Genomic DNA, 17,196 nt, shown 5'->3' on the forward strand with positions numbered 1-17,196 from the left:
ATTTATATCATATCTCAATCAATTTAAGGAGAAAATCATTTCACCAAATATGCTGGATTGTGCTGAAGTTATATGTATTAGAAGATTCCATCTTAAAATTAATTTCATGAGACTGTTCTCCTATAATTGAGGTACTGCAGCAGCAGGGTTATGGAATGGCCTTAGGGATTCTCTGTTCTTTACTACATGGCACCATTTGCTTTTACATACAGCAAAATGTCATGTATTTTACTTTTCCTATTTGGAGTTCATGTTCGTTGGATATGATTGTTGCTTCTGGCCATCTTATAAAGGGAATTCTCCAAAAGTGAAGTATAAATAAACCAGAGGGAACATGTACAATCTGCTTAATGAGAACTGGATTCAGAATGCTGGAGTGTAGTAGAGGAAGACTTTTCAGGCTTTAGGCAGATAATGGCTTTGGATAGCAGGTAGATGGGGTTAATTTAATGATTCTTCTTGATGCGTGCTAGCAAGCCAGGTGATCCACACCTGAAGACAAGCCACTCTCAGCTTCAGAGATGGCACCTGGTCCTCACACACCTGTAACAGGTGAGCTCAGACTTGTGGCTCAGACTTCTCATCTATACCCAACCACCCCACCCCACCCCCACCCCAGCCCCACAGGCGCCATTTTGTTAGCACTCTTCCTCGTGGATAGACACTATGTTTGTTTTCTTCACCTTCTGAAAGTCCTTGAAGGATTTTTCTGTCTCCTTTAGCTTCTCTAGGATGATTTGCTCTTTGGCAGATATCTGGGACTCTTCACTTTCGAGTGCTTGTATTTCCTGCTCCAGCCTGGAAGAAACACAAACAGAGGACAAGTTGCTTTATTGTCCTGCCATCCATGGACAAGAGAGCAGCTCCTTCCTGTTAAGCCACTGTTGTCTTCCTGGCAGGCTCCGTTTTACATTATGCTGAGGAATCAGGCCAAGGTTTTATATTACAGAGCATCCAAGGTTTCCAGCTTTGTCACAGGGAAGACATTGGTCAAAGGAAAACAACCCAGGGCTACCTCTACTAGTTCATACCCATTAATTTACTGTATGCTTTGGTGTCTCCCCTCCAATCCCATTAATGTGCACATTTCTTATTCAGAGGTAGATTATGTTTACATAATACAGGACATAATATCTGCAGGCAATAGCTCCACATTCTCTTAGCCTCCTCAGGATAACTGCTCTTCTCTCAGCCTGGCCAAAGGGTAAAGGGCCAGTCTTGTTCAAAGGAGATACATTGTTAAGAAATGGCAGGGGGTCAGAACCCTTGGGATCCTGCTGTCCACTCCCACAGTGGCCTGGCTTCTACTGCCAAAAGAAAAGGAAATGGAAGAGACAGATGCAGCTGTCCCTGTTCTTCTGGAACTTTCTTCAGTTTTCATAGTCATCATATATATTTTCTGAAAGGGAAATTTCAGCACTGCCAAGAGTCTCTGAGAGTTCCAGAAGAGCAGCTACAGCTACAATTTGGTGGAAGTCTCAGCATCTACATTCTTCCAGTAAAATGATAAAGATAATCATTAGCTTTTATGGAGCACTTATTTTGTGTTAAAAACTAAAAATTCACATTGGTTATTTAATTAAACCTTCCCAATGACCCTACAAATTGGAAATCCCCATTTTGCAGATGAGATCAAGACTTGGCAAGGTTAAGTAACTAGTTTGTTGTTGGAGGGCCTTGCCACAAGGATGCCAGCCAGGAAGTCTGAATCTGCCTTAAAAGGTGGGTTCTACAGCATCTCACTTACTCCCCTCCTGGTTAACCATTGTGTATGCTGGCATGCCAGGGTGGGGCTGGGACCCAGCAATGCCTTTAGGGGCTATGGAAGGACAGATGTTCCCCTGCCTAAAGGACTCCAGACTGCTATGCCTCTTTAATTCTTTCATCTGAATTTGCTCATTCATTTATTCGCTCACTCACTCATCCTTTTTTTTTGTTGTTATGGGGATCGAACTCAGGACCTTGCACTTGCGAGGCAGGCAGTGGCACCACTGAGCTAAATCCCCGGCCCACTCATCCATTTTTAGTTCTGGTTCTTCTCCCCTTGTCATGCTGAAACCTTTGCTTCAGAGTTCTATGCCTTCCTATACTAATCCTCTTCCTTGCTTTCCTCCTCTTCCATCTTCTAATCTGCTCTTCAGCACTGGCTACCGGGCCCACCAGATTTTGAACTAAAATGAACAGTTCAGAGTGAAATCTTTTGAGAGGTAAGGAACATCAAGAAAAAGGCATGGATACACTATGCCCCTAAGAAGCCTTTTGTGTTTCCTTCCTGAATGTCAGAAAAATGACCTCTGGATGGAGCAACTTTGCAGCAATTACTTTGGATTATGAAGACAAACTCTAAATCCAACTGTCTCTCCTCCAAAATGAACACAGCTGCAGATGCATTTAATATTTCACTTGGAACAGAAGTGAAGGCCTTACAATAATGTACAAGGCCCACAGTGTCCAACTTCCAGGAGCTATCTGACCTGCATGCTCATCAACCTGCCCATTTCACTTTATGCTCTGCCCAAACAGCTGCCCCTATTCACTCTTGTGTGCCCCATATTTCTCCCTTCTCCAGGAAACTCATCACAAGCTTCTAGCCATTACTATGGTCTCAGCTCAGCTGTCCCCAGCCCCCTGAGACTTTCATAGATTCACCGCCATGAAGTAATGATGCCTCCCTCTGAACATTTCTTAGCACATTATTTTGGTTTCCCAGAGATCTTACCAAGTCTAGCATATGTTAAAGGAGTAGTTCATCCTCCAGGAGATACCTAGCACTGTCTAGAGATATCTTGGTTGCCCATAACTCAAGGGGCATGGGATTGGTATCACTGGCATCTAGCAAGGATAAATATCCTACAATGCACAGGACAGTCCCTGCAATAAAGAATTATCTGGCCCCCAAATAGTGATATGCATTATTAATTCCCCCATTTAGATTAAAAATTCATCAAAGCCAAGGTACAAATGTTCAATACAGTAGGCTGAATTAATGCAATAAAATGAAAGCTAGACCAAGTCACACAAAGGTATGGCCCAGCCAAGATAAAACCATCAGAATTTCTGAAACCAGAGTGAATTCTTCAGCAAGCTCTGATGTGAGAGGCTGTGTGTAGGCTGAGAGACAAACAGCATCTCGAAGAGAGGCAGCTGTTCAATGTGAAGACATAAACACAGTGCTATAAAACTCATTCACTGTCCCAAATGTTTGGCAGAATCTTGCACACACATCTGTGTACATTATTTGGGGGGAATCAAGGAAAGGGATGTGCATATGCAATAGGGACAACATGCTGGGGTGGCCAAATGACCCATACACTGGACCAATTCAATGGTTGGAAGAGCTTTGGATTTTGGGTCTACCAGATGGACTGGATGACTACTGTCCAGGTGGGTTCTAAGCAGATTTTATTTAAATCTAAAAGGACAGAGTACCTCAGCAGATATTTAGGATATGTGGTAGATTATATTATCCTCAAAAATATTCCTTCTCATTCCATTTGCCTCCTTGAGAAGAATACCTACTTCCCTGACCCACTGATGTTGGTTTTGGTCATGTGGTTTGCTTTGGCTTCATGATGGGTGGAATATACTTCCCTCTCACTTGCCTGTGGGTTTAGCCACATTACCTCCATTAGCCAATGAGATGTCAGCAGAAATGACTCAAGGAGAGGCTTGGATAGCAATTGCCTAGCCGAGATTGCCCCCTCTTACCTCTGCCAGTGCCATGAGAAGACCTTCTCTAGACAACTCTAGCCCTTCCTTCAACTTGGGCCTCAGAAAGAGTATGGAGCAGGGCCGGGGACTTAGCTCAGTGGTTCCGGCGCCTGCCTTGAAAGTGCAAGGTTCCGAGTTCGATCCCCGGTACCAAAAAAAAAAAAAAAAAAAAAAGTATGAGAAAGAGTATGGAGCAGACCTGAGCCCAGCCCACAGCCAGAGAAATGCCCAGCTGGAACTCCATCACTATCAGAGCTGCTTGGCAGAGCCCAGTCCAGATCAGCAAACACTCAACACAGAGTGGCAGCAAGAATGAGTGACTTTCAGTTTTAGCCAGTAAGTCTGAGGGAGTTTGTTACAGCATTACTATGCCAATAATTCACTGAGACAGGTCAAAAAATTAAATAAATTATCCTAATTATATGTAATATATACAAATATATGCTTATAGGTATAGATTTTTATTTTTTATATCTATATTTATATATCCTAATGATACCTGAAGCTCAAAGATTAGGAAGAAAATAACCTATCTGGTACCTCCTTCCCTCAATCCTCAGAGAAACCTAGAAGGAAACAGCATTCCTAAATGAAGATTAAGACTGAGAAAATAAGAACACTTCAGTGGTAGTTATTTCTAAGTAATGGAATTATAGGTGATTCAGATTTTTTTTTTTTTTTACAATCTTTGGCATTTCCCCAGTTTTAAAAAGTTATGTATTACTTATGTAACCAGAACGTTTTACTTAGTAAAAACAATCAATTCCTTTTAAAAATAGCTCCTGAGGCCTCATGCTAGAAAGGCAGAACCTAACAGGCTGTGGGAGAAGAGGGGGCCAGAGCCTCAGTTTCTCCATGTCAAGTGAAAGGGTTAAATGGCACCCTCCAATGTTTTGGGGGGTTTTTTGGTACTGAGGATTGAACCCAGGGCCTTTGCATTAAGCTACATCCCCAGGCCTTTTTATTTTCTCATTTTGAGACAGGGTTTCATTAAGTTGCCCAGGCTGACCTTGAACTTGTGATCCTCCGGCTTCAGCCTCCCAGAGTACTGGCATTACAGCCCTTGCAACCACTCCTTGATCCAACATCTATTTACATTCAAAACCAACAATTCCTAAGCTTATGTGGCTGGGCACAGAGGTTGGCACTATGGGAAATTCTCAAACAAGATTCTGTAAAAATGGCTAATTAAAAAAAAAAGGCGGCTTGGAGGTAACTCACTTCCTTCCAGTGCAGCAGCCACAAGTAGTTAAGAATTCTCTGTGACCTGAAGGCCACTGGCTGGCCTGTCTATCTCCACAGTCTGCCTCTGCCCTATGGGTTTCAGGGTGCTCGGCTATATAGTTCAGGTGCTAAAGATTCGGGTCATGATACTGTGCTGCGTAACTGAGAAGGAATGGAGAGAGGGAAAAAAACAATGAAACTAAACCTCTGCGATAACAACTGAGTTTCACCCCAAAGGGAATGACTGAAGGAAATAGTTTATGTAAGGTTAAGCAAGTCAGATCCAAGAAGCAGGTTTTTCTACAAATGCACACGTGGTTCAGGGCCAGGTTCTGAGGATGCTGGATGGCCCAGGCCACCACCATTTTCGGGACAACCCAAGTCCTGGGGCTGAGGAGCTTCCCAAGGACCAGTGTCACAGGGTTAACAACTGTCATCCCAGCCGCACTACACATGCTACTGTTTTCTAGCGTTGTGAATGAAACCTAATGCAGCCTTCTCAGGAGGCACCAAATGCTATCACTGTGCTAAAAATAAAGAACGGGCAGGAAGTGTAATTTATACAAGAGGTTAATCGAGGCTTTTGGAGCTTTGACAGGTTCATACAGCACCCTCTGATTGGCTTGCTCAGTTCCTTCCAAGCAAAAAGCCAACAGCAATAAGCTCCAAGGAAAGGTAACACACTGAAGCTGTGGAGGTTTAATTTACTGGAGATGAGGTTTTGATCAGGACCAAATGGACTTATAAAATCCACCTGACCCCCACGGGCCAACCTCGTGGCAAAACACAAAAGACCTCTGGCTCTATGAAGTGCATCAATCGTCTTTTTCAAAACTCACTCATGTATTCACCCATCTAACTTTATGCAAACACTTTCTCTGTACCCGCCACTGGGCTGGGTATCAGGAACACAGAGATAAATCAAACACATGGCCCACTTCTAAGCTTTTAGTCAACTACTAAGAACAGCCATGTAAATGTGTAAATTATCCTATGACATGAAAGAACAGTAACAGAAGAAATAACAGTATGTTGTGGAATAGTCAGGTCTATTTGGGAGTGTGTGGCAAGAACTCCAGGTTGTCTGCTAGTGTCTGTTCTCCTCTTCCTTCATAGTGACAGAATCCTAATTTCACTGGGGCTATCAATGACCCCAGCTCAAAAAATACACATCCAAGCTTCCACTGCAGATCAAGATAGCCACAGGATGGCTCTGGCCAATGAGAGGTAGGTAAAATTGTTAGGAGGGGAGAATGGCTGATTTAAGTGCCAGATTCCTTTATTTTTTCTTTCTGCCTGCTACAGTGGCCTGGTGCTAGAGATGAACTGTATCCATTTCCAGATGCTGCTATAAGACCTACCACAACTTGGTGGCTTACAATATAAATACATTATCTTGTATTTCTTCAGGTCAGAAGTATGACACATGGGATCATCAGGCTAAAATCAAGATGCTGGCAGAGTTGTGTCCCCTGAGGCTCTCGGGGAGAATCCATTTCCTTGCCTTTTCCAACACCCTGAGACCACTGACAGTCCTCGCCTCTGAGACCCTCTTCTTTCATTTTTAACGTCAGTCCATAACATTTATTTTCCACAGTCATCTGGATCTCTGATTCTCTTCTGCCTCCTTCTTCTACTTTTAAAGATCCACGTAATTACACTGGGCTCACCCAGATAATCCAAGCTATTTTAAAGTCAGCTGTTTAGAAATCATGCTATGGTTTGAATATAGTTCAAGTTTGTTCCCCAAAGGCTCACGTGCTGGAAGCCTGGCCCCCAGAATGGCACAGCTGAGGTGGTGCAACCTTTGAGAGGTGGGGCTTGGTGAAAGCTGGTTAGGTCATTGGGAGAGCTGCCCTCAAAAGAGATTACGTAGTTCTTAGGGGATCCCAGTTAATTCCCAGTTAATTAGAAATGGGTTGTTATAAAAAGAGCAAGCTTGGCCCCTGAATCCTTCTTACTTCCTTCTTCACCACATGATCTCTTCTTCTTGTTCTCCCTCCTGCCAAGACAACACTCACCACAATGTGAATGTAGCCAAGGGTGCCCTCATCAGAGCCTGAACTGATGGGGCTGCCTGATCTTGAACTTTCAGCCTCCAAAACTGTAAGATAAATAAACCTGTTTTCTTTATAATGTATCAAGCCTCAGATATTTTCTTATAGCAACAGAAAACAGACTAATACAAACCTTAATTTCCTATGCTCACAGGAACATAGAAGGTCAGCCTGGGCACTACAGTTTGGATCTTGTGTCTCCCAAAACTCATGTGTTGAAAGCTTGGTCACCAGCCTGTGACACTATTGAGAGGTGGAAGAATGTTTAGAGGGGGACCTATAGAAGGAAGTTAGGTCAATAAGGGATGCCCTTGAAAGGGATATTGGGATCTGGCTTCTCTTCTCGCTTTCTTTGCCTCCTGGCTACCAGAAAACGGCAGTTTCCTCCACTGCTTTCTGCCCACCATGAAGTCCTGCCTCATCACAGGCCCAAACACAACAGAGCCAGCCCACCATGAAGTGAAACAATGAGCCAAAATAAATGTTTCCTTCTTAAGAGTTGACTATCCCAAGCACTTTTGCACAGTGACAGAAAGCTTATTTACACATTAGGAATGGAGGTTATTTAACCAAAATGCTTTTTCAGAAACATGAATTTCCTGACCTGTACTCCACATGACAGTAATCTTCCTTCTGCCTAATACCCTTCACACATGGGAGGCTCACCACCTCCCAAGGCAACCAATTCCTTCTTTGGACAGCACTGACCATCAGAATCCTCATTTACAAATCTAGTGAAGTTTATTTCCCTATTACTTTCAGTAATTGTCTGAGTTCTTTCCCTTGGATGTGTAGAGATCAAGTTAAATACATACCATGACTTGTAAGAGCTCCACTCTTGGAAATAGGAAGACACAGGGGAAATATAACTTCTTATCTTGAGGCAGAGAACAGATATGAGTTGGGACACAGTAGTGAATAGGTGTTGGTGGAGAATGTAGAAGAGGAATGGTGGAAAGACCAAGGAGCAGAGGAATTTTTGAGCTCCCTCATGGAGAGAACTCAGTACCAACTCTAAGCCAAGACAAGCACCAAAGAAATGTTTATAAAATCCTGGGACCCTAGTTATATTCCTGAACAAGCAAGCACTCGACCACTACATCCCCAGCACACTACCCTTGGTCAAACGCACTGCTGTTCAGTTGATATGAGCTTGAATCTCAGTAAATACTCCCAGAGTAAAAGATGATGCTGACAGGCTGGCCAAAAGTGCTTAATTCAGACCTATTCTCTTCTCTTGCAATTTCATAGTTGAGCCGTCAAGTGCAGGGCCTGTCTGACTGACCTGCCAAAACAAGAACTTCAGGAGGACTGTGGACTGATCAGAGGAGAGGCAAGCCCCTACATTTTATGCATCCAGACAAGTCAAAATACAAAGACATCTGCCAGTGCAATTTCCATTCACACCCCTGCCCCTTGAAATCCCCAGAACAATCCTTAGAGCTGAACTGGGAATGTGGGCTCACAGAATAAAGTACACATTTTCTCAGCATCTGTTGTAGCTGAATGTGGCATGTTCTGGTTAAAGGTATGTGAGTGAAAGTATTATAGGGCAGATTCTAGAATCTTTCTTAGCCCTTTCTTCCTAGAGATCTAAATCCTCCCTTCAACACTGAGGACAAGGAGCAATCCTTGCAGATAGTAGTGGGATAAGCTGGAAGAAGGCTTTGTTCCTTAAAGATTCACAAAGCACATCACCAGACAGCTCATAGCTGTGTACTTGTGGATTTTCACTAGAGGGAGAAATAAAAAAATGTGTGGAAGCCACTGTTACTGTCTCTGTCAATTGCTTCCACAGCTAATCCTAATGAATATGAGACACTTCCAACATACCATTGAATTGTGAATGGATGATCTTAGAAGTTTACTGAGGATTTGGGGTCACAGTTACCCACAGCTCACAGCCTTATCAATGACTGGGAAAAAAAGGATCAATGGCAAAGTTTGAAATTCATTACTGCTAATTAGCCTTTGTGAATGGGGCTTGTCCAGAACTGTGCATGCCTTCTCCCTCCCGCAGCACCCCAAATCCCTATGCATCCAAAGTCTCAGCTGGGAAGTTTTGACTCATTGCACAATTATAATCACCCACTTAGCATTTCTTTGGAGGGCTGTTTATGTTAGTCTGATTCCTAGAGCCTTTGCTGGCTGAATTACATCAGGAAGACGTGGCTGTCTACCCATTTTAAATGCCTTCCTAGTCTTCCAGTGCAGCAAACTGGTCACTTCTACATGTAAGATTTAATAACACTGAGCTCTCTTGACCCTGTTGTTTCAGTTACATGGTGGAAGCAGAAGCCAGCTGATACTAGAAGTAGGTTCAGAAGAGAGTGCAGGAACAGCAGTCAAGGTCACAGGTGGTGGCAGCTACAAATTTTGCCTGCCTAGGATTTTCCTTACCTTTTCCTTCTGAGAAAAACCCAGCTCCTCTACCAGATTCCTTGTGGCTTTGGTGAACTGTTGATCAGAGAGCCCACATCCCTGACCAATGAGTGGAAATCTAACCTAGGCCAACTAGAATTCTGCCCAGAAACCTGCATCTTGACAGGAGTGACCCAGCAATGGAAATTAATTGGGGCTGAATCATTCCTAGAGCAGGACCCTGAAGAGACTGTCCCCTCAGGCCCTGCTGCCTGGCTCTGAGAACATCCTGAGACCTTCCTGAGACCTCATTCTTTGCCCCTTCCTCCCATTCAAAGAACACTTAGCCTCCTTTTCTCATCCTTTCCCACACTTTCTCTATCTAGTGTCTCTGTTCCTATACTTTAGTTAGAACATTGGTAAGAAGGCTGTTTTCACACAAATTGACACTACGAAATCCACTTCCCATATTTCAGGAAGACGGTGCATTTGTTTCTATGGCACACCCCAAATATTTTTCATCTGTGATTCAATTAGTCAGGAAACAGCTTCCTTTTATTTAGATGAGTGTATCTACATGCACTGCAGATTGGTTGGTACTTAACCGTGAAAAAATGTCCATGGCCCTCAAGTAAACAGAGGATTTCCACTTCTCCTTTTGAAGGAACAAGACTTCCCTTCACTGAAAAGCAGCAGTGGAAAGTCAAGCCCTTCTCTTCCTTTCTTTTTTTTTTTTTTCCACATCATCCCTGAGACATAAATATGGTGAGAAGAGAAAGGTCCCTTTAAGAATTCCTAATGTGCAGCTCATATCCTTTCCCTGTTGAAAAGCTCCCTGTGACTCTCTCCTCCTTCCTGAATCCAATCAAACTTCCTAGGCTGGAAGTTCACACCCTCTATGCTCCACTCCAAGCCCTTCCAGGCCTGACTCTGCCCTTCTGGTCTCCTGTACTGCAGCTGAAACTACTGCAGACAAAGGCCAGGGGCACGCCCTATTCTCAACTCCATCTGCTAAAGACAGACCTAATCATAAATGTCCAAATCGAATTGTCTGTTTAGAAATATTTTCCATAAATTCCTCCAACCTGATATGCTGGCTCTTTTGAATCCTATAGCATTTTTAGCCCTCTTAGGTACTTGGTGTTCCATGCCTTGCATGAACAGTAAAAATGTACATATTCTCCCCAGCCCTACCTGGACAACCCCTCTCTTGAGTGTAAGTGTGACTCTATTTGCCTTATTCATTTTTATTTTATTGTTTATTTATCTATTTATTTTGTGGTGCTAGGGATGAAACCCAGGGCCTTGCACATGCTAGGCAAATGCTCTGTCACTGAGCTACACCTTGAAGCCCTGACTTCTTAAATTTTAATTACACTGATGTCCATTACTCCTCTGCTTTGGAGGCCAAGAGGTATATCTATACAATTATATATACAAGGTGTACAGTTGTACCTCATCTTCTTTCCTGTATATACGGATGCTCAATAAATATTGGTTAGGGCCAGGGATTTAGTTCAGTGGTTTCGCCACCTGCTGCACAAGTGCAAGGACCCAAGTTCGATCCCCAGTACCAAAAAAACAAAAAAATCTTGGCTGGCTTTGCTACTTTCCCCCAAATTAAACAATGTAGATATTCAGTGAGAAAAAGAACACCAATATTGGGTTGATTCATATCTTGTTTTAAGCATACAGCTGGGCCACAGCAGCACTTTTTATTACTGATTGTGATACAATTAGACTTATTCCCAAATAAACATAAATGGCAATTTCTCTCTCTATGTTTTCTTCAGCTCAGGGAGACTAGACTCTCTCCAACAACATCTGGAATCACATGACTCATACCACCAGAACCTGTGCAAGTTGATTTCTGATGCAGGAAGTCAATACGAGGCTTGAGCTGAGCATTGATTTCCTGGGTGTGATTCTTATTTGAGTCTGTTTCATAAGAAATAAAGTGTTTTGATTACAGGAAAGTGAAATGCTCTCCTTTTGAAGAAATACATACCCCCTCTCGCCAGTGTCTCAAACTCTTTCTTCCTCAACACTCTCTTTTCCTAGGAGGAGACAAAGTCCCATCTAGCTCACTTTCTTACTTCCAGCCTTTGACCCAGAGTCTCTTGTTGCAGACCAGTACTTCCACTCATGCACTGATCATGTTCGGGTCCCTCTGGATGACACATCACCAGTTATCTCCCCTGTCTCAACCTCTCTCTCAGATATCTCCTTCCTAGTAGTCCACAAACAAGAATCAATTCACACTAAAAATAGACGAACTTCTCTCAACCTTGCATCCTGTTCTAGTGACTGTTGAATCTCTCTTCCAGATTTCTTCAGGGGCAGCTGCCAATTGCTGCCTCAATATCTCACAACCCAATCCCTTCTCAGCTTTCCTCCTTTTCCTTCTGCTCACTGCCAGTGTGTCTACTTTGCAGAAAGTCCGTGACATCCAGACTGCTAAGTCTAATGCATCCTCTGCAGTGTGGCTCTATTAGTCTTCTTCATTTCTAGCTTTATACTTTATTTATCTATTTATTTTGTGGTCCTGCGGACTGAACTCAGGGTCTCATACATGCTAGGCAGGTGCTCTGCTACTGAACTACACCCCAGCTCTACCTCTTCATTTTTAAATACACTGATGACTACTCCTCCTCCCCTTTGGAGGGCAAGATGTTATACTCTCAATATGGGCTCCTCTTCTCCTTTATTAATGTTTATTTGGTTCACTATTCTTCTTACTCAACATCTGAAACCTATATAATCACACCCAGCCTCATACAGTCATTTCTCCATCTATCCAACCTATATCTTCAGTATCTCTCCTAATTCTAGCCTCTGTGTACAGCTGTATTTTGAATTCTCCTCTGGATAGTCCACAAGTGTCTCATACTCAATGCATACAAGACCAAGCTCATCTTCCTCTATAAAACTATCTCCCAGTAACATTCTTTTGCACAGTTGCTGATACCAACATCATCCATTCCATCTAAGACCCAAACCCGGATGTTACCCTGACCCTGGCTTGTTCCCCTTTGGTAACAGCACATAGCCTTATAGACATTTTTCAACTTACAATGGAGTTTCATCCCACTAAGCCCATCCTAACTTGAAAGTATCTCAAGGTAAACATGTATTTAATACATCTAACCAGCACAACACATAGTTTAGCAACACATTACACTGTAAAGTATTGGTTGTTTCCCTTCATGTTTGTGTGGATGACTGGGAACTACAACTTACTACCACTGCCCAGCATCAAAAAATAGGTCCTACCACATCGCTAGTATAGGAAAAGATCAAATTCAAAATCTGAAGTATTGTTTCCATTGAATACATATAGCTTTCATATCATCATAAAGTTGAAAAATTGTAGGTGAAATCATCATAAGGTAGTGGCAACCTGTATATTTTATAGTTCATTAAATCTTGCCAATTTGTCCCCAAAATCTCTTTCATATTCCATCTCCTCCTCCTCCTTGATCCCAGGACATGATCTCCTGCTTTCCCATAAATGCCTGCAACAACCTTCCAACTCCTCTCTGGCTCTATTCAGCCTCATCACTGTCAAATCCACAATGCACTTGGACATACCCCAAATGCATTCCCCTAGGGGAAACCCCTCAGAGACCCTCTGCTATGAGCACTTTAACATGACACATTCTCAGCCTCCCATTGACCTCCAGGAACAATATCTCCAGGTGTCCTTTTTGCTTCAGTGTTTTGGCTCTTACCACTCCCTCTGCTTGAATCATCTCTGTTTTCTCTCTTCCCCTTCCTCTGGGCAATCACCACTCATTCTTTAAGAATCTGCTCAGGTCTCATCTCTCTCTCGAAGTTTTCCTGCTGCCCTTTCTCCTTACTACCTTAGCTCATGGACATATTTGTGTTACCAAAGTTATACCACTGTATTTTAATCACTTTTTTTGGATTTGGGTTTCCCTCCCCTCCAGTTTGCAAATGTCTTGAGGATAATAGCCATCTCTTTTCTTTGAGTATGGCTTCTAGAGAGCTTGCAGATAATAAAGAACTGGCTCATTAGAAGTTCTCCATAAATGTTGGTTGGGTAATATTTTAGGGATTACATAAACTTCTAACTGGAAAGTAGCCTCAAAACACAACCTTTGGCCCAATTTCTTCAGTAGAAAATAATTCTTAAAATAACAAATGCAAAATAACAGCAACTCAGTAAAAAAAAAAAAAAGTCAGCTGATTAAAAAGAAACTTGGCTTTACCTTCTCTGAGACAGGGTAATGAAGGAGGTAACTGCTGTTTTCCAAGCTTTTCGCTCTGCTCCAAACACCCAAACATAATTTCATCTGACTACAGGTGTGTGTCTGAGTATAAGTAATGACTATTTTACTTTTTACTCTGGTGCTCACCTAAATGAATCCACAGATATGAAGAAACTGGGCCCAAATAACGGACAGTCTCAGCATTTACTTCACATCACCTTGTGACTCTCTTTGAGCTCCCCCTTTACACAGGAAGCCTCTGGGCTTCCATACCAGATTATAAGAATTGTTTATGTGGTGCATTCCTCTCTTATAAAATCCCTGTCTACTCACTGTCAGTGCCTAAATCCAGCACTCTGGGATAGCTTTCCTGCAGAGTTCAAATTTCCTACTAGCTTCTGTGTGCATGTGTATGGATCCAGAGGGCTTCAGCCATAGCTCCCATAAACACCCAAGATGTTGATTATCAACACATTTTTGTTGCTTTCTCTACAGGAAGTTACTCAGTGAAGATTGGTGGTGCTTTCAAGATTCTTTAGCTAGTATCTTAATGAATCATTCATTGAAAAAAAAAAAAAAAGATCATTTAATGTCCAACAACAGCAGCGGTAAAAATAGCTAACATTTGAGTATTACCAGGAGCCAGACAATGCACTGGATATAAACCTTATTCAATCCTCTGTACTCTGCAAAATAATACAACTATAAACCACACTTGTCAGATGAACAACCTGAGGTTGAAAGAGGCTGAGGAACTTATGACCCACCAGCTCTAAATGGCACAGCTGGATGTGAAGCATAGCTCTGCCTGTCACGGGAGACTGGGATGTGAACTACCACCTTGTGTTGCCTCCTTCCTAGGAGCAAATGAAATGGCTCTTGTTCCAAAGGTTTTCATCATTTTCTTTTAGGGGATAGAGTTTTCTTTTCTAACACGTTGACTAAGTAGAGCTCCTCTGGTTGAGGAGTAAGCTGTCTAGGAGCTCTGCCTCAACTTGGTCATTCCAGTTACTTTTCTCTCATTCCGAAGACAGAATATCCAACCCCTAAAGTGAAAGGAGAAAATGTTTATTTAGCTCACAGACTGTAGAGCTTTCGGTCCATAATTAGCTGGTTCCAAGGCAGGGTAGCACACGGCAGAGGGGTAACAGCTCATGTTGGTGGGAAAGAGCAAAGCAACAAGGGACCTTAACAGTGTCTTTCTGTCCCTTTTATCTCACCCAGGCTACTTAGGGTGGGTACCACTCACACCCTTAATCTTAGTGCCCTCCAAGCCTAGCACATACCATGAGTCAATCCCAGGGTCACACACTCTAGACTCAGCCACCTCTGAAAAAGCCACCTATTACCTTTGTGGGGACATCTAGACACAAGCCATAACAAGAATGTAGCTCGCAGACCAATGTTCAGAGACCGTAGAAGGAACATGTCAGGAACTGCTATGCTCTCAAGCCTAGAAAAGCATTTGTAGCCACAGCTCCATAGACAATGCAAAGAGATGCCCTAAGACGGCGCTTCCTTTGGTGGTCACCTGGACCACGGGTTTCCATGAGTGCCCAGGTTGTTATTTCACCTGGAAGGTCCAGATGACAACTCAATCATACCTGAGACACAGACTCAGAAGGAGTTCAGTCAGGGGAACTGTGGCAGAGGCTTGGCAAACCCAAACCAGTCTTCCTGAAGGAAACTTCATCATAGCTTTTGGGTTTTTTCTGACCATATTTTCCATGCTTGACATTACCAGGTGACAGCTCCTTTTCAGTGCAGAAATTTGTCTCCCCACTGGGATAATTCCAAAGTTATTCTAAGAGTTCCTGCTCAGAAGAGATCAAGCCAATCAGGAAGCTCCTCCACAGGGGCTGAGCCCAGATGATTGTTTCCCACTTGGCCACTTCCTGCTATTGTTCTCTGTCATGTTCTCAAAAGCGCAGTCACTGAGCCCTGCCCCTTCCTCTCAGGAGCTGCGGGCTGCAATCTAGGCAGTGGGTCATGTATGCTAGACTCAGAGATCAGGCACCTGGCAGGGGGAAAGAGCCTGGAATGAAAACAGAGGAGATTCCTGGCCCAGGTGGCCAAGGCAGAAACCATAGCACTTAAAGTGCTTGGGAAACATGGGTCTCTATGACCTTCAAAGAGAAGGTTGAAATGCTTTGGGTCACTCATTAATATTTAGCAAGGAAGTGCTGAGCTAGGTATACCGATAGCTGCCTAGTCTCTAGTTGTGGGAAACTCATCCAGTGAGGGAGGAAGGTATAACACAAGGGTCACAGAGTTCAAACTAGAAGTCCAAAAATGCTGTGGGAATGAGAAGAACCTCATTCACTAACTCAGCTTAGGGAAGGGGTGGATTTCAGGAACCTGGAACATATCAGAAAGATCTGGAAGGATGAGTTAAAACATCAAAACAGAGAGGTATTCAGAAGGCATTGCAGGCCATGGTGACAGCAGGGACAAGGGGGACTCTGAAGCAGAAATGTGCAAGGAGGGTTCAAGTGAGTGAATAAGGCTCGGGTCCCAGATGTGATGCCTTGTGAGTGTCACACTAAGGTGTCTGATCATGTAGTTAACAGGAAAGTAAGTTTCTTGTTTGCTAACTTTAAAGGAGGAATGGGATCTACTACCTTCTAGAAAGACCATGGCCATAGTTGTACAGAGAATGGATTTGGATGTGTAGAAAATGAACAGAAGGGACAGACCAATTAGAAGTTGTTCAGAACAGAGATGGTGAAGCCATGGGTAGCATGGACTATGATGGGAACCAGGATGGTTCCACTTACCGATTTTCATGCTACGACCTTGAGGACTTCTATTTTTTTATTTTTAAAATATATATATTTATTGGTACATTTTAGGTATAAAATACATTTACATTTATCATTGGGTGTTTGTACCAGAACATGATGCATCTTAGTTTTTATTTTTTCTCCCATTACCTGTGCACCCTTCACCCCCTCCACCCTTCCCTATTTACACAGAGTTTGATTCCATTTTTTTTTCTTCTCATAATTTTTTTCTTTCCTTTCTTCCCTTTCCCCTTTCCCTTCCACCATCCCCAAACCCTTGGACCTTTTCTTATTTCAAATTATCAGTTATTCATTTTAATCATTTTCATCCTTATTTACACCTTCAATTTCTCACACTAGAGAAACTATTTGGTATTTACACATGTGTGTCCTATTTATTTCCTATTTAAGAGTATGGCCTCAATATCCATCCATTTAGCTATAAATGTCTCTAGTTTCTCATTCTTTATGGCTGAGTAGTACTCCATTTTATAAAAAAACCACATCTTCTTTATCCAGTTTCCAGCTGATGGGCATTTGGGCTGTTTCCAAGCTTTAGCTATTACAAATTGTGCCACTATAAACATAGGTGCACATATATCGCTGTGGTATGATTCTTTTAACTCTTTGGGGAAAATTCCCAGTAGGGGAATAGCTGGGTCAAATGGGACCTCTAGTCCTAGTTCTTTGAGGTATCTCCATACTGATTTCCACAGTGGTTGCACCAATCTACATTCCCACCAACAATGGTGAAAAGTTCCTTTCTCTCTACACCCCCGCCAGCATTTGTTATTGGTTGATTTCTTGATAGCAGCCATTCTTTGTGGG

At 42.8% G+C, this 17,196-nt stretch overlaps 1 protein-coding gene across 8 annotated transcripts in view; it reads right to left on the reverse strand.

Annotated features, from left to right (window-relative positions):
• The window catches only part of Palm2akap2 (PALM2 and AKAP2 fusion), a 504,788-nt gene that overhangs the window by 224,736 nt on the left and 262,856 nt on the right, over positions 1–17,196 (reverse strand). For 7 of the 8 annotated variants that reach the window (XM_087183576.1, XM_087183574.1, XM_004848142.4 and 4 more), the window contains one exon: positions 684–798. In XM_087183576.1, the coding sequence (XP_087039702.1) occupies positions 684–798 (115 nt within the window). Of the gene's footprint in view, positions 1–683; positions 802–17,196 lie in introns of those variants that run through there. The other variant, XM_087183579.1, reaches the window with a different exon arrangement.

Source organism: Heterocephalus glaber, unplaced genomic scaffold, assembly GCF_053883595.1.
Source record: "Heterocephalus glaber isolate CG9 unplaced genomic scaffold, H.glaber_assembly_v1.0 deba00001481, whole genome shotgun sequence".
Taxonomy (NCBI): domain Eukaryota; kingdom Metazoa; phylum Chordata; class Mammalia; order Rodentia; family Bathyergidae; genus Heterocephalus; species Heterocephalus glaber.